General features: G+C 30.1%; 3 protein-coding genes across 3 annotated transcripts in view; 2 read left to right on the top strand and 1 right to left on the bottom strand.

The window, feature by feature from the left end:
• Positions 1-7,119: 7,119 nt before the first annotated feature.
• Positions 7,120-13,058, top strand: LOC111704820 (uncharacterized). The gene is made up of 7 exons (XM_023477173.1): positions 7,120-7,174; positions 7,598-7,701; positions 7,909-7,996; positions 9,058-9,227; positions 10,033-10,092; positions 12,388-12,479; positions 12,905-13,058. Exons 1-7 carry the CDS (start codon positions 7,120-7,122, stop codon positions 12,921-12,923), a joined length of 588 nt encoding a protein of 195 aa, XP_023332941.1. The 3' UTR covers positions 12,924-13,058.
• Positions 13,059-16,918: 3,860 nt separating this feature from the next.
• On the top strand, positions 16,919-17,242 carry LOC111704819 (cuticle protein 19; the record flags this gene model as incomplete). The annotated part of the gene is made up of 1 exon (XM_023477172.1): positions 16,919-17,242. A coding segment is annotated over one exon (261 nt), but the record flags the coding sequence as incomplete, so codon positions are not given.
• Positions 17,243-19,339: 2,097 nt separating this feature from the next.
• The window catches only part of LOC111704826 (tubulin-specific chaperone cofactor E-like protein), a gene marked incomplete at its 5' end in the record, with an annotated part of 7,132 nt that continues 4,250 nt past the window's right edge, over positions 19,340-22,221 (bottom strand). The window contains 2 exons of the mRNA XM_023477184.1: positions 19,340-19,888; positions 21,396-21,762. Coding sequence (XP_023332952.1) covers positions 19,848-19,888; positions 21,396-21,762 — 408 coding nt within the window. The remainder of the gene's footprint in view (positions 19,889-21,395; positions 21,763-22,221) is intronic.

The following is a 22,221-nucleotide window of genomic DNA, read 5'->3' as shown; positions in this document are numbered from 1 at the left end:
GCGAAAATAAATGAATATCTATGAATATGCTGGAACACTTTTAAAGAGTTCCATACATAGAGAATAGAATATATATATAGAGAGGAATTTACTAGAAAAAAGTGTAAAACAGCCATTTTGTTGTACTGTTTCCATACTGCAGGTGTATACTTCACATATTTATGCTATATGACCTGTTGGGCCCTGGAATATCATTTTATAGAAACTAAAATTATTGTTAAAAGAAAACCAAATTATGAAATAGGCTCGTTTCATAATTGACCAATGATCATTTCACATAGACTCTATGCCTTCCACTGTACAAATGATGATTTTCCGTTATAACTATAAATCAAATGATGTTTTTATCCACCTAATTCATTATAAAGTTTATTTAACAGCTTTAAAAATTTCGAAATTGAAATGAATAGTCTAGGGAACTGTTTATAATTTGTGAACATTTACATGATTTGTACACTTTGAACTCCCTTTCAGGCTGAAAGGGACTGAAAAAATTCATACCGAGAGATTCTTTTAATTCCTCTCTATATATTCTATTCTCTATGGTTCCATATACTTATTTAATTAAAAAAACTAAATATCTGCAACATTCCACGACATGATGAATTCTTTCGATGTATTCGTTATTACGGGTTTCACTGTAGTATAATTAAAACCTCTAAAAACTCTCCGTCCGGTTAAAAGGGAATTTAGTGGACCACTTCTTTCACTTTTCTGAAATGATAAATATGCCAAATGCGAAAAATATAACAATTATGAAACATCCAATCTTGTAAAATAAATAAGCAAAATAATTGATTTTAAAAGTTTTGAGCTTTTTGACTCGTTCCAGGAAAGCTTTTTTTAACGACACCTTTGTAAAAGGAATTTTACCAACTTTTTTTCCGTTTTTGTTTTTAGCCAATCGTTTCGAAAATTTCATAATGATTTCTAAAAAATGAAAGTGCCCAACCCTAGTTTTAAGTATAGGCTTGATAGTTTTGATCCCAACTAATAAAAATTAGGATATTTTAAGTAGTTGAAAGGTGATCTGGGTCCGCATTTTTTAATGAGTTGAGATAAATTTGAAATGCCGCCCGGTGTGACGTTTAAACTCGTCCGGTGTCACGTTAAATAAGGCCCGGGCGTTATATTTGGTCCGGGTGAGTGTTACATGTGAAATCCATGTACAAAATTGATAGGAGGGGGAAGGGACCAAAAATTGTTTAATTTGACGGACTTAAAGCTGCACATTATCATTGTTATTGAAATTGTTACAATTTTTTGTTTGGTAGGCCATAAAATTAAAACTTAGAAGCACACACGTTATGTACAATATTTAAGCATGTTTTGCACTCTTTTGCAGACTAAAATTTTAGCTTTATATACTCTATCGTTTTTGCTTAGGTCGTCTTTGTATTGCACCCGGGCCAAATATTACCCCGGTCTGGATGTAACGCGCGCTACACCGGGTGTAAATTGATGTCCGGGAAGTGTGGCACTTCTTAACGATTTGGACATCTTCCTTACACTATTAAATTACGAAGCACCGAATAAAGCAACACTAGTAAAGATGTAAAAAAACTATATTTCGTCTTGAATGTCGTCTTCTTTTCAAAGTAAAACTTGGATATCTGAACTTCTAACCCTTGTACAAGTAAAAATTATGTAATAATTAGTCGTAATATGTAAAGGAATCTATTTAATATTTTTAGGTACAGTACCAAGGGCATTATCTCACTCCTGGACACTTTTTAACGTGACACCGGTTCAAATCATAAATCACCAATTCAAAGTCCTCTTGAATCTTTCACTTAGAATCAGTGGTTCAAGATTTGAACCGAAAGTAGGTAGTTCAACGACATAGCTTAAATTTATAAATTCGGTCCCTCATCCAGAAACCTCTGCCAATAATTTCAATAAGAAATATAAATAAACGCCCTTTAATTACACTTGAACCGAAGAATGACAAGAAACATTTTGTTTCCGTTTCATTCCGGAAACATTTTCACGCTGCACAGTGTACACTGACACAGAAAATGCAAAAACCGACGGACCTTATCTTTCAGATTTTATAAACTTGATATTATTAGTCTGAGATCAAACTATTATACGTACATAAAACTGTGGAATAGGAAGACGAATGTTAGACTCAAGTTATAATTTTAATTAGTCCAATGAACGTAGCGCACATAATTTGTAAACAGACCCATTTCACCTGATTAGATGAGTTTATGGGCCACTGGTAAAACTTTTAAGTTTTTAACAAAACTAAACATACAGAAAATTGGTTTAAAAGTCGTGTACCTTGTTCATAGTTTATGGGAATATGAAAATGTATAAATACATGAAAAATATTCTTCTCCCTCAAACCTTTATTAACGTGAAAAAAAGACAAGCACAATATTGTAAATAAGTGTTTAAACCGTACAAAAATATTGTTAATGTGTTTAAAACGTACAAAAATATTGTAAATAAGTGTTTAAAATGAACACAAATATATAAAGAAATGTACAAACGTCAGAATTTGTGTAAGAAAAATTTATAAATAATGTTGATATAAACTTTAAATTTTTTTATATAGATAAAAATGAAAAACTATCACTGCAAACTATTCAGAAGGAGAATGTCAAATTTATGCAACATTATGCTCGTACGACTTTGTGACGCCGTTACTTCTCTTGTTTTGAGTTTACGCTCTATTCTGTGATAACCGAATTATACTCTGGAATGGAAAGTCGACTTTTAAACTCGTGTTATGTCTTTATTAGTCCAATGAACATGAGTGCACAGCATTGTTTATTGTAAACAGACCCATTTTACTTAATAATTGATTTAATAACTGAATAGCAAAGCTGTTCGCTTTTGAACAACATCAAATATGCACTTAAGAATTGCTATAATGTCGTCTTCCTATTCTACAGTTTTCTGGTAATCACTGTAGCATGAGAAAACAGATTTTTCCGGTTACAATATGTTCTTCATGCAAAAGAACATTAATAAAATAATTTATGATTGAAAACATAGAAGATTTCAATGTTACGTGTAAGTTACATAAGTTTAACGTGCAATCTATAATATAAATATAAACTTTGCTTGTCTGTCTGAATTTCTGTCTGTTTGTATCCGATAAACGTCAAACAGCTGAACCAATCGGGCCAAAATTTTGTTTTGGACCTCACATGACCCCAGGAGAGTTTTATGGACGGTCAAAATTTCAAGAAATAGCCTCCAACATAATTCGATTTTAATTAAATTTTGAAAATCCAAGATTTTTTTAAAATCTGCAAACTTTTTTGTTATTGTTTTGCAATGTGTACAAAGAGAAAATGTTCACAATTAAAATAGAAGATGGGGCGCAAAGTGTCCTGAAACCCTAGTATGCATGTAATTCATCTACTCCTAAATAGTATAGAACAAACGACGTGTATGACCCTTCCATTTCCATTATTTTTCACCTGGATTAAAAAAATTGTCTGCATAAAAAAATTGACTGTATAAAAAAACGGGTTTTCCAATTTAAAGTTGTGTTTAAATATCTAAATAAAATCCAATTTGAAGGTTCTATCCCAGTTTTCAGGTATTTATGGTTTATGAGAAAAGTCTTTAAGCTTTATCTATTAATTTAATTTAAAACTTGAGAAAAATTTGAACCAAAAATAGGTTATTACTTTTTCATCAAATTTGGACCCTCTCTTCTCTACTAAAAAAAAACAAAATGTGGACAATTCCCCCGCCCAACCCCTCCGCTCTTCTAAAACACAAAATAGCAAAGTTATCAGATCAACCAATGTCAAAGGATCAAAACTGTTGAAATGATAAAAAAATTTACTCTTTCAAAAATTTTAATGAGAGTACGTTTCCATTTGATTTAATCGCCTTGAAAAAACATGTTTCGTGAATTTTGGGCGGAAATATTAAGAAAAACGGATGTGAACCTCATTATATATACAATTAATAATTATACCACATTCATAACAAATGATTTAATTTAAGAATAAGATGAAAAGAAAATTCTGATATGGTTTCGAGAAGGAAGTATAGAGGAGTTTACATGGCAGTTAAACTTGAACCATTAACTCAGTTGGGTGACTTGATTAACGCTCCTGTACAGATGAATTCACATGTCACCGAAAATCGTCATTGATAAAAATAATTTTAGTTTTTGCAAGTTTTTACCATAATAGTTTCGAATATGACAGATATTAAAACGTATCAGAAAAAAAATGCATTTATTAAATGAACTGTAAGCGTAATTTCAAGTGACCCTCCATGCAAAGGTGACAATGCCCGATTCACAACGATATCCTTGAAACCTTTATATCATAAATAATGTAAAAGATATTGTCGTTCAAAGTGGTTATTTCTGTTAATTTCAATATATTGTCCTGCCGTAGAAATGCGCAACTCACTTTAGTAAGGAAACTACAAATTAAGAAAAGATTAGTTTTCAAAAGTATGAGAATTGAAATATAATTCATTCTTGACTAGGCAAAGCTTTTAGGGATACCACTGTGCAGTGCATGAATTTAATCTTTAGAGGTTTTTCTAAAAACATAGTTTTATACATTTAGCAAAAATACAAATCATGATGGGACATCATCACAGATAAGATATTTTTAGAAGACGTTCGATAGATGGGATTTTTGACAGAAAGAACATTTCCACAATAAGGGAAATTTTTATAGATAGAACAGTTAACACATATGGTCATCTATAATTCATATCTTATCTATTATATCTATAGAGACAAAAGAATTTGTTGTTTTTTAAATGTTTTTTATCATGAAATATATCTTTGGAATGCAATTTGTGATGAAACCTTTTTTATCGTTGAAATGTCTATATCTACGAAATGTTTATTCCTTTGAAATGTCTACGTTTTAATCTTTAAAATGTTTTTATATCTGTAAAGTATTTGTATATTTGTAATGTATAAAACCTTTAAAATTTTCTTCACTGTAAAAAAACAATTTATAAGAACCGATTTTAAGACAGAAAAACAAGAATATCTTCTTCATATGGAGGTTCACTTTCAATTATGTTTGCAGTCCCATGAATAAAGTACAACGATTAAAAACTGTTCAGTCATCCTGGTAAACACAGCTATATAGTTTAATTCAAGGAATAAGCTAATCAGACTCAATTAAAACTAATTCATAACAGCAGACGGTATTTCAAGTGATCCAATTCAGACTGGCCGGTCCGATTTACAACGGTACACTTTGTCTGATCAAGGATGATGAAGAAATTCTGATTTTTGTCGCTGAAAATTTGGTTTTTTTATTCTCACAGAGAACATTCCAGTTTTTCTTCTTCTGCTTTATAGAAAAGTAAGGATTTCTTGGTTATCTCGTATAGAGTTTTAATTGGACACTCTACAGTCTACAGTTCCTTTCACATGTAAATACCCCCTTTTAACTCACATTACAATAGCTTTAAAATCTTTAGACTGCGGAATTTAAGTGAAAATGGAGCGAAGTTAATTTATTGAATTTGTTTATTATAAATGTATTTCCGGGGTTTCATTAAAATTTAAAACATATTAAATAGCGAGCTATTTCAGCATATGGACGGCCGGGGGGGGGGTGGGGAATCCTCTGTAAGTATCTAATAATGCTTTTTAAAATTAAATTCAATCATTACCGATAAAGATTAACTTAAATTAATAAATCAAATGGTATCAAAAAAAGTTTTTTATTTATAATGGCAAAAAACGATTCATGAGAATTTAATTTTAAGATTTAAAAATAAAAAAAATGGTAGAAGTTTTTCGTTTATCATAACATGTTTACTCTGATTCCTTTAATAAGCGATGGAAGCTATATCAATCTAAACTTACGATTTAATAATTGTAAACAATCAATGCTACAAGTCAAACTAAAGTAATTTTGAAATTTACATGTTTTTGATGATAAATCCTCTAATTGAACAGCTGTTGAAAAGAACAAAAATGTTTTAATTTCTAATTTAAATCCGGATGAATCCGGCAAAATCAAAACAAGAAAAACTATGAGGTCACAAAAATTCGGTCTAAAAATGTTGCACAAATTAGACCTTCTTCTTCCGGTTAGTTAGCAGTGCAGTAGTTTAGTTTGCAATTAGATTTTTGCTATATTTTCAGGAAGATGAACTCACAGGATAAACTTGATTTACGTTAATCTAAATTTTAAAAAAATTTGATGACATGAAAAAATATTTTCCTCTTTTTTTAGGAAAGTTCGATGAAGAAAAAATGTTGTGTTTCCAAATACTGGAAATAACCAGTTGGCAGTCTTGTCGGTAAACACACAAAATGTCCGGCTATTATACTATTTACAGTAAATAAGGGTCACCCACCAAATCACGTTAAACTAAAGCAAATTGCACGTTAAGTTAAGTATTTTATGTTTTCAAGAGTTATCAAGAAAAATTGTATTAAATTTATTATATAAGAAACCAAATAAATTTGGGTTTTTTTAGTCAAAACCAGACCCAGAGTAGCCACAAGGTCACAATATTGTACCAGTGTCAATTTGACTTGCTCCGCCTGTCTAGTTTGCAGTGCCATACCCAAATAAAATACTTAAAATCTATAGTATTTAGTATATTTTCAGAAAAAATGCTGGTTTTTTTGATGTTTTGTTTCTTATGTTTTCTGCTGACAAACTTAGGTAAACGTATTATTGTATGGGACATAGCAGTTTGAAAAATAGACAATGAACTGATTCCTCGCCTTAAACTCTATTAGTATAATCAAAATATCTTTTTAATGATACAGATTATAAACATGGGAATTAAGAGACGAAAATATTCATAATGTCGTCTTTGATTTGTGATAATTGATTAATTATCCTTACAGTGTATCAAAACAAGATTGAAAGTCTTTTAAGCTTTCCAAAATTTGGTCTACCCTCTTTATATCTTTAAAATTGAAAAGTTTTGTTGATTTTAAAAAACTGCAGCCTGAAAAATTTTCTAATATCTCCTTCAATTTGAAGGTGAAAAAATGGTAGACCACATTTTGGAAATCTTGGTGTTAAATGTTTTAACTGCGAAATTGTGTATATGAAATAATTCCGCTTATAGAATAAAGGCGATTTAGAAGTCGTCATTTAATTACCATGTTTATTGGGAAACCCTGTACAATGTACATGTATAATGTCGCAGAACTTTGATATTCAAAACTCTGAATACCAAAGGTTTCTTACATCAGGTTGCAAAGATCTAGGAATTTTAAAATTAGAAATTGCGGCGAGTAATTAGTCCCTGCAGAAGAATTTCTAGAATTTCTAGTGTGCTATGAGAATTGAACTTAATATCATATTTGATCTTTGAGATCTTTTTGATAAAACACACGTTAAATAAATTCTGTTATTAATTTTTTATCACTAAAAGATTTTATATTTTATACTAATTCATGATTATATTGATAAAAAACGTTTCGATTTTATTTTCTACCAAAAAAAATTTCATGGATCAAAAAAGATCAAATTTAATTATAAAAGTGTTTCCAATTGAAATTAAGAATAACAATGGAAAAAACAAATAATAATAAACATATACATCAAAAAAGCTTTAGTAGTTTGCGTTTTTTTTTTAACTGCATTGAACTAAGGTAATACTTTGAACTTTTCAGTCTCTGGTTCTATAGCTGGAGGGTCAGCTGGTCTAGCACACCGCTGGGATCCGTACAAGAAATACCTGGTGAACTCTAAACCATATTCCTCAAGTCAAATTCAAGTAAATTTATGCTTAATCAAAATATCAAATGCTTAAAACCCTTGCTCATAACCTTTAAAGAGGTTTTGAAAAAATGTTAATACCTTTCTGAATTTCTATAAATGTGCAAACAAATAAATTTGCTTTTGATCACTACAGGGCAAAAAATACAATATGGAGGAGCTTCCCAGTAATTTAGCATAATTTGGACCTTTTCTTTTTTTTTAGATTGAACTGCCTTATACCCTCCAGCAGCAAGGAATGCTGGCGGTTCCCACAACTCAAACTAAACTAAAAAAAAACCAGGAGGAAAAAGGTAGAGTTAAAAATACTTTAAAAGGACTGTCAAAGTGATCGTTTACTTAACAAAGAGGCATGCACAATTCACAAGGATACCTATTAAACCTTCGTTAGAGCAAACAGACCTGAAAACTTTAGAATGGTGAATATCAAGATTATATATAAATGCTTAAACTCTCATGATTTTACTAAACCCAAGATTATTTAAAACGCATTCGATATCCAAGAAAGAAGTTAAAATTTTAACCAATCAGCGTATCATGTTAAGATGTACTCTTTAATTTGTGAAAAAAACCGGTTTTGATTTCTGGTGTTGATGGTGTCATATCAATTGAACTAAACATCGATTGAAAGAACATAAGTTTTTGTCTTCCGGATTAATGTTTATTTTTTAAGACATAACGTTAAAAATGACAATAGTCCTAAAATATGTTTTTTAATAATTTCATATTGATTAAATTTATTTTAGCTTAAATGCTTTAAAAGCCGGCTTGTGAATTCAGTTGACTTTAATTCAATCGGATATTAGTCCAATCAATATAGCATTGTATCTGTAATTGTTATCAAACGTAACTTTTATATCGAAAAAGAGGATTCTAAGAAGAAAATAAAAAATATGTACATTGGAAAATCAGATTTAGGATATCTCATTCTTAAGCTTTCAGCTCAGAATGAAGATATTCTTGTTTTTTTTAATCTGAAAATGAAATATTTTCAATTGTTGTTTCTTTGTTAAACTTTACTTGCAAAGGAACTGAGTCTTTGTCACAAACTCTGATTTTATAATACCTATATCTTTGCAATCCAATTTCGTAGACGTTAGATATTTCAAACTTTGAATTCTGTTAGATCAAATAGCCCAAGTTTGAAATATCAAGGGTTTCCACCATTAGGTTGCCAAGATATAAGGATTAGAAAATTTGAGTTAGTGGCAAAAACTCAATTCCTTTGGCAGCCCAGACAAAAAAGAAAATGTAACGCTTTTTTTGGAAAAAGAACAGCGATATCTTCCACATGCAGAAAAATAAAAATCGACAAGATAAAAAAATTTGTAAAAGTTATTTTTTATTTATTTAGATAACTCCGAGAATGATGGTCGAACCATGATGGCCGGTATATCTGTGAATCCAACCCTGTGGTATACCGGGGTATTCCAACCAGAGAATATTCTCATCCATGTCTCACAAAACTTTTTTAATTTCTTCTCATCCTCCATGTTTTGGTTTATCCTCATGGCCCTGACACAGGTGATATATCTATATATATATAAAGTAGTAATCTCTGTTTGTTTCTTTGTTTGTATGTCCTATCATAACTCAGGAACCCCTTGATCGATTTGCCTCAAATTTTGATTGGGGAACTCGGGAGAACCATGGGAATGTTCTTTGCTAAGTTTTAAAATCATAAGTTTAGTGGGTCAACTTTTACAGGGAAAAATAGCAAATATATCGATGTACGATCAAGCTCGGGTAAACAGCAGGAGTAACTATAAGTTCCACGGGCAACGCCGGGTTCCCACGCTAGTTGGTGATAAAATAGTTACAGGGTTACCCACAAAGATTGAGTCTATCAAAGACGACTGTACAGAATGTATACGGTCTGTTTCCTTATAATTCATGATTCCATGAAAAATGTAAAATGTAGACTTCTTTGCCAAATAATTATATTAAATAACCCATCCATAAAAAGAATACAGAAGACCTCATTTTACATTGAGATCATTATAAGTAATGAGTCATTATAGGAATATTCTTTGTGGATAACCCTTTTTCTTCATGGTTTCCATAAGAATCTGATCTAATGGATAACTTTAAAGAGCTTAAAACTGAAGAAATCTTTTCTTTCAAATAATGCTGACGATTGACGGTGTAATCCTTTGATATTTCAAACATTATTTAATCTAACTTCTTAATTCATAGTCTACGACAGGGGGTTGCAAAGATATAGGAATGACAAAATCAGAGTTTGTGACAAAGACTCAATTTATTTAGGGGACAGCTCTAGGCTCTTAAAGTATGGGCTTTAATATCTTTATTTTTTATTGTTTTAAAGGGCACAACAAAACGGAAACGAAGATCTGTGGATGAAGAAGATGTTTTACAACTAGATGAGGTAAAATGTCGTCTTTTTCTTTTTGCCAGCCAAGAAAGACTCTGTAGTAGGAAGACGACTTTTTGACTTAATTTATAACTTTAAATAGCTCAATATGCATGAGATACAGTAATTGTGCAGTGTAAACAGACCCATTTTACTTAATTTGTGATAATTTTTAAGTGTCTAGTAAAACTATAAGCTTTGTAACAACATCAAATACACTTAAGTTTTGCTATAAAGTCGTCTTCCTATTCTGGTTTTCTGGTTCTCATGATATAGAATTAATTACTAAAAGAGCAGATATAGCTGTTGAATGGGAAGATGACTTTTAAACTGAAGTTATGACTATTCCACTTAATCAGTGGTTAAAAAAGTTACTATTAAAACTATTCGTTTTTTACAGCATCATATACATTTAAGTTTTGATTTAATGTCGTCTTCATATTTCGCACTTTTCTGGTTCTCATTGTATTTAAATGAGAGAAGAAATTGTCATCATTTAAGTCTACTTACTACACAGATACATTTATCAAGTTAATTTCTGCCAGGTTATAATAAGCTATTAGATACTCAAACGTAGCGAGGTAAAGACGACCTATATAGCAATGGACACTCTAAATTTTCACTTCTTATATTAAAGAACAATAAATTTAGCTGCTCACCAAATATAAACTCAAAAATCAAAAACTTGAATTAGAATTGCATTTTTTAGCTTTAATCTTGTTAGCACAATATCTACTTGTTAGTTAAGTATCAGTGACGTCATATGAGAGGATTTTAGAATGTCAATTTCTTAAAACACGACATTTACCTAGATTTTGAGCGACCCATCCAGAGTATCTTTTATACATACAGGGTGTCCCACATCATATTAGATTGTTAATCGGTCAAAATTACAACTAATCAGATAATTTCAGAAGAATGAATCATAATCATGAATCATTTCTGCACATTCTTTATTATAATTGGAAAGATAATATTTGATGAAAATGTGGTATTTAAAGGAGAAATATATTGTGACTTTTTATTTACAAGTGAAATGCCTGATTCACATCGGTAACATTCAAATCTTTATATGTCGTCGTTTTTTTATCTGCAAAAAATTTGGCTGAATTTTTTACTGTAGGTTCTTTGTCTCTGTTGCAAAAATCCGCAAATCACCCTGTAAAATTATCTAAGAATAAAGGGACTGTAAGCGTAATTTTAAGCCACCTTCTAGTTAAAGAGGGGATTCACAACGGTCCTATAGACCTTTGTCTGATCAAGATTGATTTGCGCATTTCTACCGTGGCAAAACATGTATGAATTATCAGAACACTTATATACCTAGAAAATCGACAATATCTTCCCCATTTTTGATCAGATCAAGGTTTCAAGGGTACCGTTGTGAATCGGGCATTTTCATATTTGCATTTATTTGAATATATGTATGTTTGCGTATATGGGGGACATCCAGCGCCCCCGCCCCCCTGAAAAAGGCCTTAGAGTAAAGATATCTGGTTGCAATTTTCAAAGTTTAATTTTTCAAGTTAAACTCATTGAAAAAAAATTAGACCGCTAACTTTGATACACTAGGTGTCCCAATAAACATGAGAATTCAGTGGCAAATTCAATATCGTCTTTGTTATGAATTAGCATAGTAATACCTAATTTCAAAAGCCATAATATTATTATTTCTGCTATAGTTTATTTTATGAAAACGGTAAATGCATGTAAAGATGTGTCTATAATATCTTCGCAAGATGAACAGTGAAGACGGACAAGTTTCTGTTTATGTACTGTAATTTTCTTTTCTTTTTCTAAGTACAACCATATGCAGATAAAACGTAAACAAACAAATTGTAAACGTAGCAGACGAAAATCTTACGGATTATAGCTTTCTCAGTAGGCATCGCTAAATAAAAGAATTATTTAAAAAGACTATATATATAATTCGTCACTAAATTCCCATGTCTATTGGAATACCATGAGTTTGGGTGCAAGGAAGGTTTGTTTCTACATCCATTATCAAGGGCTTTTCAAAAATGCAGTTTTTAAATCTGTAACTTATAGTCTCAAAAACGTTATGGGACATTTTATGTTCTTTTTTCCGGCTTGTACACTTATAGTCATTAAGCCAATGCATTAAAAAAATTGGGAAAAAAATTAAATTACTATTCCTGAAAAGTCAAGAAATTTCAAGGTGAGAGTATTAAAAATGAGAGTTCTAGGGGGCAAACAAATAAAGGGTGGGGGTTAAACGCCCCTCCTCCCCTTCCCCCCCCCCCCTTCCCTAGCCTGTTTAGAGTTCATCAACTTTTTTCTTCTACCAAGGTTGTGTCTGAGTTTAATTCTGTTCTGGTGGACGGGGATAATGTTGCCTGGTTTCTCCGCAAGATGGCAGAAACTGCAGAACAGTACAAAAGGTAAACACACTGATATTTACATATGTTTATAATAATTTCATCTTATTATTTCTTTCATTTGCGAATCACAAAATTTCGCTATACCCTGAATCTGATATGGACACTTTTTGCTATATTTACTATCATAATTCTAGTATTCTAATTTAGCCAGGTTCTAGACAGGTCCTAATAGTCAGATTCTAATAGCCAGATTCTAAAGGTCAGATTCTAATAGCCAGGTTCTAATAGCAAGATTCTAATAGCCAGATTCTAAAAGCCAGATTCTAGTAAAGTTTAATGAGACTGGATCAAAGTTTTTTGAGATAATATAGTAAGTTTCGACGTTAATATATTTTTCAAAATGTATTATTCCTACAATTAAAGAAATATTAATTTAACAAATATTTCTTTGTTTTCTGGTTCTCATCGTATCTTGTTATGTGTAGGTTAAAGGATGAACTCTGATTCTACAAGATGAACAATTTTATAAACATTATAAATTCAGGAACAGTCCTCATTGTATAGCCACACCCCAAAGAACATAATCAAAGAAAGCATAGAATAATACAGTTGGGTCCATAAAACTATGGAAAAGGAAGTTTAAGCAATCTCAAAACCTTAAAATTTATTCTCACAGTTTTTTTACAATTCCATAGTCCATTGCATATATATATATCTATATAGTTAAATGAAATATTTATATTCAGTTTACAGGTATTTATGAGGTTTCATAGCTCTAGCCATTGTTCATGCTTTTTTCTATGAAGTTCTACCGAATCATTATTCCTTCATTTTCATAAAAATTCCATCATTTCCATTTTTATATTATATTCTTTGTGCCAATTTATCACTGTAAAAAAATGTCAAACATTGATAAAACTGTATTAGTCAAAGTCTTAACATTGAGATATCTACCATGTCTACCACCAAGCACAATAATTTTAACATTGAGATATCTACCATATCTACCATGTCTACCATGTCTACCACTATAAGCTTGATAATAAAAGAAGGATCAAGCATAATAAAAATGATAAATAATTCTAACTTTTATTTTCTCTGGTTGATTAAAAAAGTAAATATTTTTAAAATAAGGTTTAGGAGTAGGACTACGCAAGGTCTATAACCGTTTAAAATTTAGCCCATCAAAAAAATGTTTATATCGATAAAAAGAAAAAGAAACAAAAATTATTAACTTTTAAAAACTAGAAAAAATACAATTTTTATTTTGTTAGCCTTGAAAACAGTAAATTAACAAAAAAAACATTCTTTACAATTATTTTTGATTTTGTCCAACTAAATCATTTCATGAGAATTTAATATTGTCCTCATAGATTTTACATGTTTAGAAGGATAGACACATTTATTGTGAATCATGAAAAATATCGTAATTTTTTTTACTTTCAATTTTAGGATTGTAGGCGTTAGCACACATATACAGTGATAAACATAAAACACTGGAATAGTAAGACGACTTTTAGAATCAAGTTTTAACTTAAAAAATTTCAATGACGACAGCAATTGTGCAGTGTGCAGTGTAAAAAGCCCCATTTTACAAAATAAGGGATTTTACAAGTGTCTTTGTAAAACCATCAAATAGTATTGCTATAATTTCGTCTTCCTATTCCATTAGTATCTGGTTATTACTGTCAAAAAAATAGTAAGACTGTTTCCAGTTCGTTTTCTGAGTCCTTTCTATTTTTGCTTTGCCCGCATTATTGATTAAGAGGTGCTTGCCCCGGAGTTTTGTTTTTGACCCTATCCTTTAATTTTTCTTGATATTTGGGTGTACCCTATAAACCATAGTAAGCACTTGGCTTATCTGGCTCACTAACTCTGCTTATTCTTAACTATCTATGCTAATCTGTGTCCTCTGGTTATAGTTTCTATTAGATTAAGAAAAATGAAACTTTCAAACCCAATTGAGATTTTCGTAAAGAAATTCGTTCAGAAACCTTTGTTTATAATAACCTTTAATCTGCCCTCCTCACCCCTGTAAATCTGTAATTGTTTTTTTATGTAATCCATTTATACCTATCTAGTCACATTTAGTCTCAAATCTAGTCAAGAACTTTAAATTGTAATCTTATTTCCTGTTTTATTTTCACGCAATTAAGATTTTAATTTGGAGAAAGAATTCAAAGGATATTATTTTTTAATGTAAGAAAAAAAATTTATTTATCAAATATTATTTAACTCGACATAAAATACAAATAATTCATGAATCTCTGGACCTGTTAGAAATTTAAAAATTAAAATTTAGAAAAATCTTTCCAAATTTGTTTCTCCTCTTAAACATAATTTTGTTATATTTCTCCTATTTAATTTTATTCTGGTGCTGTTTGTAAAAAAAAACTGCAATTTGTAAATGGTGAAAGAAATGTACGCTGTATTTAATTTTAAAACTAATTTTGATCTTAAAATTTTAAGAAGTTTATGACAATTTATTGAATGTTATTAATTGTTGATACATTATGTAAATTATGTAAAATAAAAGCTTGAATAATAAAGATAAAGGTCAAACAGTCAGTTTTTACTCTTCACTTATAGACGATTTACAATTTCACAAATACAAATCAAATAATATATAATTATTAGTTGTTAAAGCATAACTTTTTATAAATCAATAGTTTCGTCAAATATGTATATCTAGCATATATATGTATATCTAGCATATATATGTATATCTAGCATATATATGTATATCATATCTAGTATATATATGTATATCTAGTATATATATATGTATATCTAGTATATATATATGTATATCTAGTATATATATGTTTATCTAGTATATATATGTATATCTAGTATATATATGTATATCTAGCATATATATGTATATCTAGTATATATATGTATATCTAGTATATATAAAGTTGTAATTTCTGTTTGTCTGTTTGTTTGTCCGATCATAACTCAGGAACCCCTGGAACGATTTGCCTCAAATTTTAAATAGGCAACTCAAGTGAGCCACGGGAATGTTCTTAGCTTGGTTTTAAGATTCTAAGTCGAGTGGGTCGACTTTAAAAGCGAAAATTTAGCTTCCCGGTAAAAATCAACCAAGAGCAGGTAAACGGGTGGATGTAACTATGAGTACCATGGCCAACGCTGGTTTCCCAAACTAGTATCTAACAAACATAACATTATATATAAAAGGTATGCTATTTCGAGCTTAACTAAATTCTAATAATGATATTTTACACGTGAAATATTAATATGTTTAAGTAGAAATAAATTTAAAAATTACTTATAAAACACTCGATCTATAATTTAAACATTTTTCGGAACAACATTTTTCATCTTTTACCTTCGTGAGAGTTGATAAAAAAAATTTGGGACCGATCAGTTTATATAATTTTATATAATAAAAACAACCAGACAGACAAGCAATCAAAGTATAACTTTATACACATATGAAGATTTAAAAACTTGGAAAACTTAGAGATTTATTTTATAAAATTATTAAGAACGGGATAAACTATAAACTTAAAAATGTGGTCAAAAACAATTTTAAAACATATAATTATAACACTTTATTTTCAATATGTCAAATTTTTTTTTAAGTGTTCAATATTCCAAATGAACTTATTATTCTTGGACACCCTTTTACAGTATATAGAAGTTAAAGTGTAGATGATACTAGATACAATCAATTCATATAAGTAACATACAAAGAGTGAATTTTTAAAAGTAAACTAGCAATATAGTTTCAGATTGAAATATGTTTCAAATAACTTATAAAACCCCAATATTATTATACTTCAGTTAAGATAACGGTTAAAAACCACTTTTTATTTTCAATTTCTTTATTTTTTGGGGGATTAACATGTCAAAACATTGAAAAGGGAGTCATGGAGCGTCGACAACAAATATACCACAATTATTATAAACGGGATCCATATATCTCCATAATTACCTCTCAACAACAGAGTGATTAAAACTAATTTTTAAATTATGAAATTACAATTTTTCCACTTTTTTTAGTGTTTCAAATATCTTTAGATATTGTAAAAAAATAATTATTTTGTGGACACCATGTGTATACTGCAGTGCACGTATATATACTATAAATTCATGAAAACATAGAAGGGCTGCTGCACCCACCCCAGGCCTAACCTGTTATACACACACCCAGACACAGACCAGGCTTATTCAATAGGTCATGACATTTAAGCATTTTAATGACCAAAACTTGAACCACCGAAGCAGGTGGCGCCTGGGTGAGGCGCCTCAGTTAGGCGCCGGGTATATAAAGAGATCCACTACATTAGAAAGGTATCAGTTGATCACAACCCACAAGACCAACAACATGAAGGTAGACAATAAACAAATAACGGTTTAATATTTAACTTGAGATTTTTAACATCTTTTTACTAACATTTGAAATGAATGCTTAAAACATTTAGCTAAAGATTGCATTAAGCAAAAAACTCAATGTTCATAAATGAAATTGACCTTACTCCTACACCTACGGAGTTTCTGATGACTACTCCAAGGCCGCCTTCAACGCCGCTGAGTCTTCCAACGGAGACGGAGCCGTTACCGGAGAATACTCTGTTGCCCTTCCCGACGGCAGAACCCAGCACGTCAAGTACACCGCCGACCACTACAACGGATACGTCGCTGATGTCACCTACGAGGGAGTCCCTGTCTATCCTGAGGTCAAGGCCTACGCCCCCAAGCCTGCCTACGCCCCTGCCCCATACAGCGCCTAAGCAAACAACGATAATGCCTAATATTTATCTATTTATTTGAAATATATTTCGCATAAACCTTAATTAATTTCTTATTTAATAGTTTGCGCCATGAGATTACCAGATAAAACGGCCTGACTTTGAAGTGTAACATCGCCTTGCCTTTGGTTTCACTTTTTGTAGCCATAGACATTTACAATTTCTAAATAATGCATTCTTAAAGAGACTGTCATGAGTGCAATATTAAGTGATCCTTCATGGCAAAGATGTGAAAGCCTGGTTTAAAGCGGTAACATCAAAAGTTTTACCTGATCAGATATAAATAAGATTGATATCAATTTTTTAAAATCTTCCACATAAAGATAAGATAAAGGTTTCAAGGAAACCGTTCTTCCAATCGGGTATTGCCATCTTTGCATGGAGGGTATCTTGGTATTACGCTTACAGTCCCTTTAAAGATGCATTATTTTAAAAGGGTGGTCAATATTTTTAAGGGCAAAAAGTGTTTATATGTTTTGTTTTTAATCTTTAATTCATAAATTAAAAATTTATTCTAAAATCATTTTTGGGAATTTCTTTATCTTTATGCTTTTTCAATCCTTTATACCACAACTATCTAGGGTTTTGGAGCAAAGCTTTAAGCAGTTTGAAAAAGAAATAATGAAAAGATGTATTTATATATTTTGTGCGGAATAGAATTACAATACTCTAACAGTAACATAACTATAGGCTTAGAAATAAAGAGAGTTTTGCAACATTGATGAAAACTTATCTTTACAACTATTCTTAGGGTATAGATAGACTATTTAATATCACATTTTTCAAAACAGGAAAAAAATGAGAAAATGAAGAAAAAATACTACATACAAACTCAAATCTTATGCTGTTCTACTTAAGTTTTTTCTTCCAAAACAAAATTTTGTTCACAATTTTTTGGATAAAAATTACAATCTTTTTTAAAATTAACCAAATATCAAAGCAACAAAAATCTAAAATAGCTGCAAAAAAAATGATTAAAACAACATCTTTAAAAAATTCGAATTAACTCTGAAAATGTTGAATTTTTTTACATTTAAATGAAAAGTTGTTAAAATCATATAAAACATTACGTATTACATTATATTTACATTTAACAATTATTCTTGTTTATTAAGTTTAATATATTGCATTTTATTGTAATTTGAGTAATATATAAGGTTGATACAGTGGTAACCAGAAAACAGTGGAATCATATTCGTATTAGTTTTTACCATTGACAAGAATTCCAGCCAAGCATTAAAAAGTCCTTAGTGATATATCTACATAATAAAACACTACATTCGTATATATATATATATATGCTGCGTATAGCCGGCCATGCAAACGGCTGGACCGATTGGGCTGAATTTTTGTGGACACTCATGGGTTTTCAACATTTCTTTAGAACTTTTTTTTCAAATTTTTTGTTCCACGGGCAACGCCGGGCCCTTCAGCTAGTTCATGAATAAAAGAAAGGATATAGGCGTCAATCCTTCCACTGTTTTTAATCACTACTGTAAACATTTTTTTGAATGAAAAAACCCAATTTTTGTGATGCATGAATAACATATCTAAATACAATCATATAAAGAATATTATTTAAAGATTATACAAGGGCGTTATATACATGATCTATTCATGGAGGGGGGATTCTTTCTTTACCCCCCCCCATAAGTGAGATTTTTTTTGGGTGATCTAATATCTTAAAACGGGAAAAAATGATTTTAAGATGCACTTACCCCTTTTTAGATAACGCCGCAATATTATAACATCAAAATATCAATTATATTCTCATATAACAGTTATTAATGGGGAATAATTTGGTTCAATTATTTCAAATTTTTCTGGAATTATGAGACTTAATTAAATTTTTATTCCATTAAAAAGTTTCAAGATATTGCGCTGTCAAAGTTATCTTTCCATTTAATATTTTGGTGAAATGTAAAAAAAGCTAATTTTTGGATTTGGAATCAACAATTAAAAAATTTACCGATTTTTAAAATTTAAAATGCTATTTAAAAAATGAACCTATAGTTAATGCCCAGAGTCTGAATTTAATGAATTTGAGCCGCGTCCCAAATCCACCGAAAACCGGTTTCAATTGAGCGCCGGCTTAAATCTTGAAACGTTTCATACAATTTTAAGTGGAACCCACCATATTTGAGCCGCGGTTTAAATTTAAGCAGCGGCTCCAATTCTTTAAATTCGGCCTCAGTCTATACAATATGAAAAATATTATACGTCGTATACAAAAAATCAAACCACTGGAATACAATATAATACTATAATATCATACAAGCAATACATAATACAATAATATCATAATAATATGATATTAATTGAATACAATAATTGACAATTGAGTAGATAGGTATAATAATATTGTAGATTTTTAATATTCAAGATCAAAAAATAATTCAGTGTTCGAAAAAAAATATGTTGCTCTATTTTGGTATTATTTCTTAAGCTGGTAAACTTAAATTTTTTATTTTTTATTAAGAAAAAGTTCGTTTGTTTCTTTACAGAAGTCATATCTTAAAACAGTTTGGTTACAAAGGAAAAAAGAAAAGTTTTTTCTCTGTTTTTTGGTTTATTTTTGAGCTGCTGTAGGTGATGTTGCGATCTAGCATTTCTGAATCTTTAATACTGATCTAATTCTGAGATATATTTTCTATTTAAACAGATTTCGAGACACCGGGGACTTTTTCACACCTAAAACAAAAGAATTTCTAAAAAAAACAAAAAACATATATAATATATATATATATATTATATATAATATTTCAGCCTTTTGGCCACTTTATCTTTAAAGTTTACAATCTTTATAATGTTAGAGATAATAACATAAATTCTATCCTCACTTAAGGCTAAAAACTGGGCTTTTATACCTACTCCTTAAGTCCTCAGGCATACTGCCTAAATGACTTATTTTACCTAAACCAGACTCTTTGGAAAGCCTAAAACAAAAGCAAGCAAATTGCACAAATTTTGCAAAGAAATTTTGCACAGATTTTTGCACAAACGCCTTCAAAGAGAATTTGCACATTTTTTCTTGAATACACATTAGGTTTTAAAAATTTTGCAAAGGTTTTTGCATATTTGAACTCGCTGGGTCAAGAGTTTTTTCAAAAATATATAATTTGTAGCAATTTGCGCATTTTTTTGTGGAAATTTTTGCTTAATAACTAAATTTCGCAATAAATATTTAGATTTGTACAAATTTGCCATTTTTTTTGCAGTTTATTGAGGTTATAGACCCCAAAGGGCTTTCAAAAAACCTATCAAATGTTATAGATTTGTATCATAATAAAAAAGTAGAAGGGGGGCCTCCTCAGGCAGCCAGTCAGTAAACCAGACGTCAGGCTGAATAGGGTTAAGAGAAACTCAGAGAAAGCTGTCATACAATAAACAGGGAATTCAGTGACGAATTCGATATCGTCTTTACAAATAATTCTTTGATTTAGTATAGTGATATCTACTGAGAAAGTGTATAAATCTATAAGAGTTTCGTCTGCTATGTTCACATTTTGTTTGTTTATGTTTTGACTGCATACGGTTGTACTTAGTAAAACAAGAAAATAGCAGTATACAAACAGAGTAAACTTGTCCGTCTTCACTGTTCATCTTGCGGAGACATTTTTGACACGTATTTACAGTCTTTTACCCTATTCATAAAATAACTTCTAGCAGACATAATAATATTATGGCTTTTGAAATCAGGTATTACAATGCTAATTCATAACAAAGACTATATCCAATTCGTCACTGAATTCCCATGTGTTTTGGGACACCCTGTTCAATCCAGCCAACAAGAAAGAATAACAGTGACTGAGCTTCGCATTTTTGATTTGTTTTTGCAAACATTTCTCTCAGAGCGAAAATTAAAATTTCGCATACTGTTAAATAAGCAAATGTTTTAAAATCATTTATTCTAAACATTTGTTTATCTTACATTATGCCTAATTTTGACTCTATGAAAAAAATAGGCAAAAAACAAACAAATTTTATCAATATAATGAAGACAATTTTCAGTTTCAATTTTGATTTATATCAAGCTTTTAAACATCATGGATACACAAAAACATGGAAACAAATTGAAGCTGTCAATTAAAAAAGCTTCTCTTTTGTAATTTTTTTTTCGAGAAAAGCTTGTTAACAATTGAAACTTAAATAAAAAAGTCGTCTTCATATTGATATAATCGCCTACCACCGTATCTACCTGTTCCTTGTGGAATATCAGCTGACGGGGTTCTCTCTCTAAAATTAGTTTTCTCTCCTGTCCTAGCGTTGAGGGATGTATATCCAGAGTTAGTCTCATTTCTCATCTGGTTAATCGTAGAAAAACCTTTGTTAGAATTAGTGAACCCTTTGTTAGAATTAGTGAACCCCTTGTTAGAATTAGTGAACCCCTTGTTAGAATTAGTGAACCCCTTGTTCGAGTATTGCTTGGGACTGGTAGGGGATTTGTGTGGGCTGGGCGGCCCGAAAATCAGCTGTGATGGGTTGGAGGATTTTCTGGTGCTGATAATGGCTTTCTTCTGTACAACAAAATGGTCGCCTTCTTTTACTTTGTACATGTACAATTCCTGCAGAAAAAATAAGGCTATACAAAAGAATATGATAATAATGGCAATAATAATAATAATGGAAACAATAATGGAAATAATAATAATAATAATAATAGTAATCATAATCATAATCATAATCATAATCATAATCATAATCATAATCATAATCATAATCATAATCATAATCATAATCATAATCATAATCATAATCATAATCATAATCATAATCATAATCATAATCATAATCATAATCATAATCATAATCATAATCATAATCATAATCATAATCATAATCATAATCATAATCATAATCATAATCATAATCATAATCATAATCATAATCATAATCATAATCATAATCATAATCATAATCATAATCATAATCATAATCATAATCATAATCATAATCATAATCATAATCATAATCATAATCATAATCATAATCATAATCATAATCATAATCATAATCATAATCAT

Source organism: Eurytemora carolleeae, unplaced genomic scaffold, assembly GCF_000591075.1.
Source record: "Eurytemora carolleeae unplaced genomic scaffold, Eaff_2.0 scaffold509, whole genome shotgun sequence".
Classification (NCBI taxonomy): domain Eukaryota; kingdom Metazoa; phylum Arthropoda; class Copepoda; order Calanoida; family Temoridae; genus Eurytemora; species Eurytemora carolleeae.
The sequence above is the reverse complement of the archived record's forward strand: the minus strand, read 5'-3'. Positions and strand labels throughout refer to the sequence as shown.

Coding starts and splice junctions, on each gene's coding strand:
- LOC111704820 (XM_023477173.1), top strand. CDS start 7,120: ATGTCGCAGAACTTTGATATTCAAAACTCTGAATACCAAAGGTTTCTT. Junction 7,702..7,908: donor ATTCCTCAAGTCAAATTCAA/GTAAATTTATGC, acceptor CTTTTTTTTTAG/ATTGAACTGCCTTATACCCT. Junction 10,093..12,387: donor ATGTTTTACAACTAGATGAG/GTAAAATGTCGT, acceptor TCTTCTACCAAG/GTTGTGTCTGAGTTTAATTC.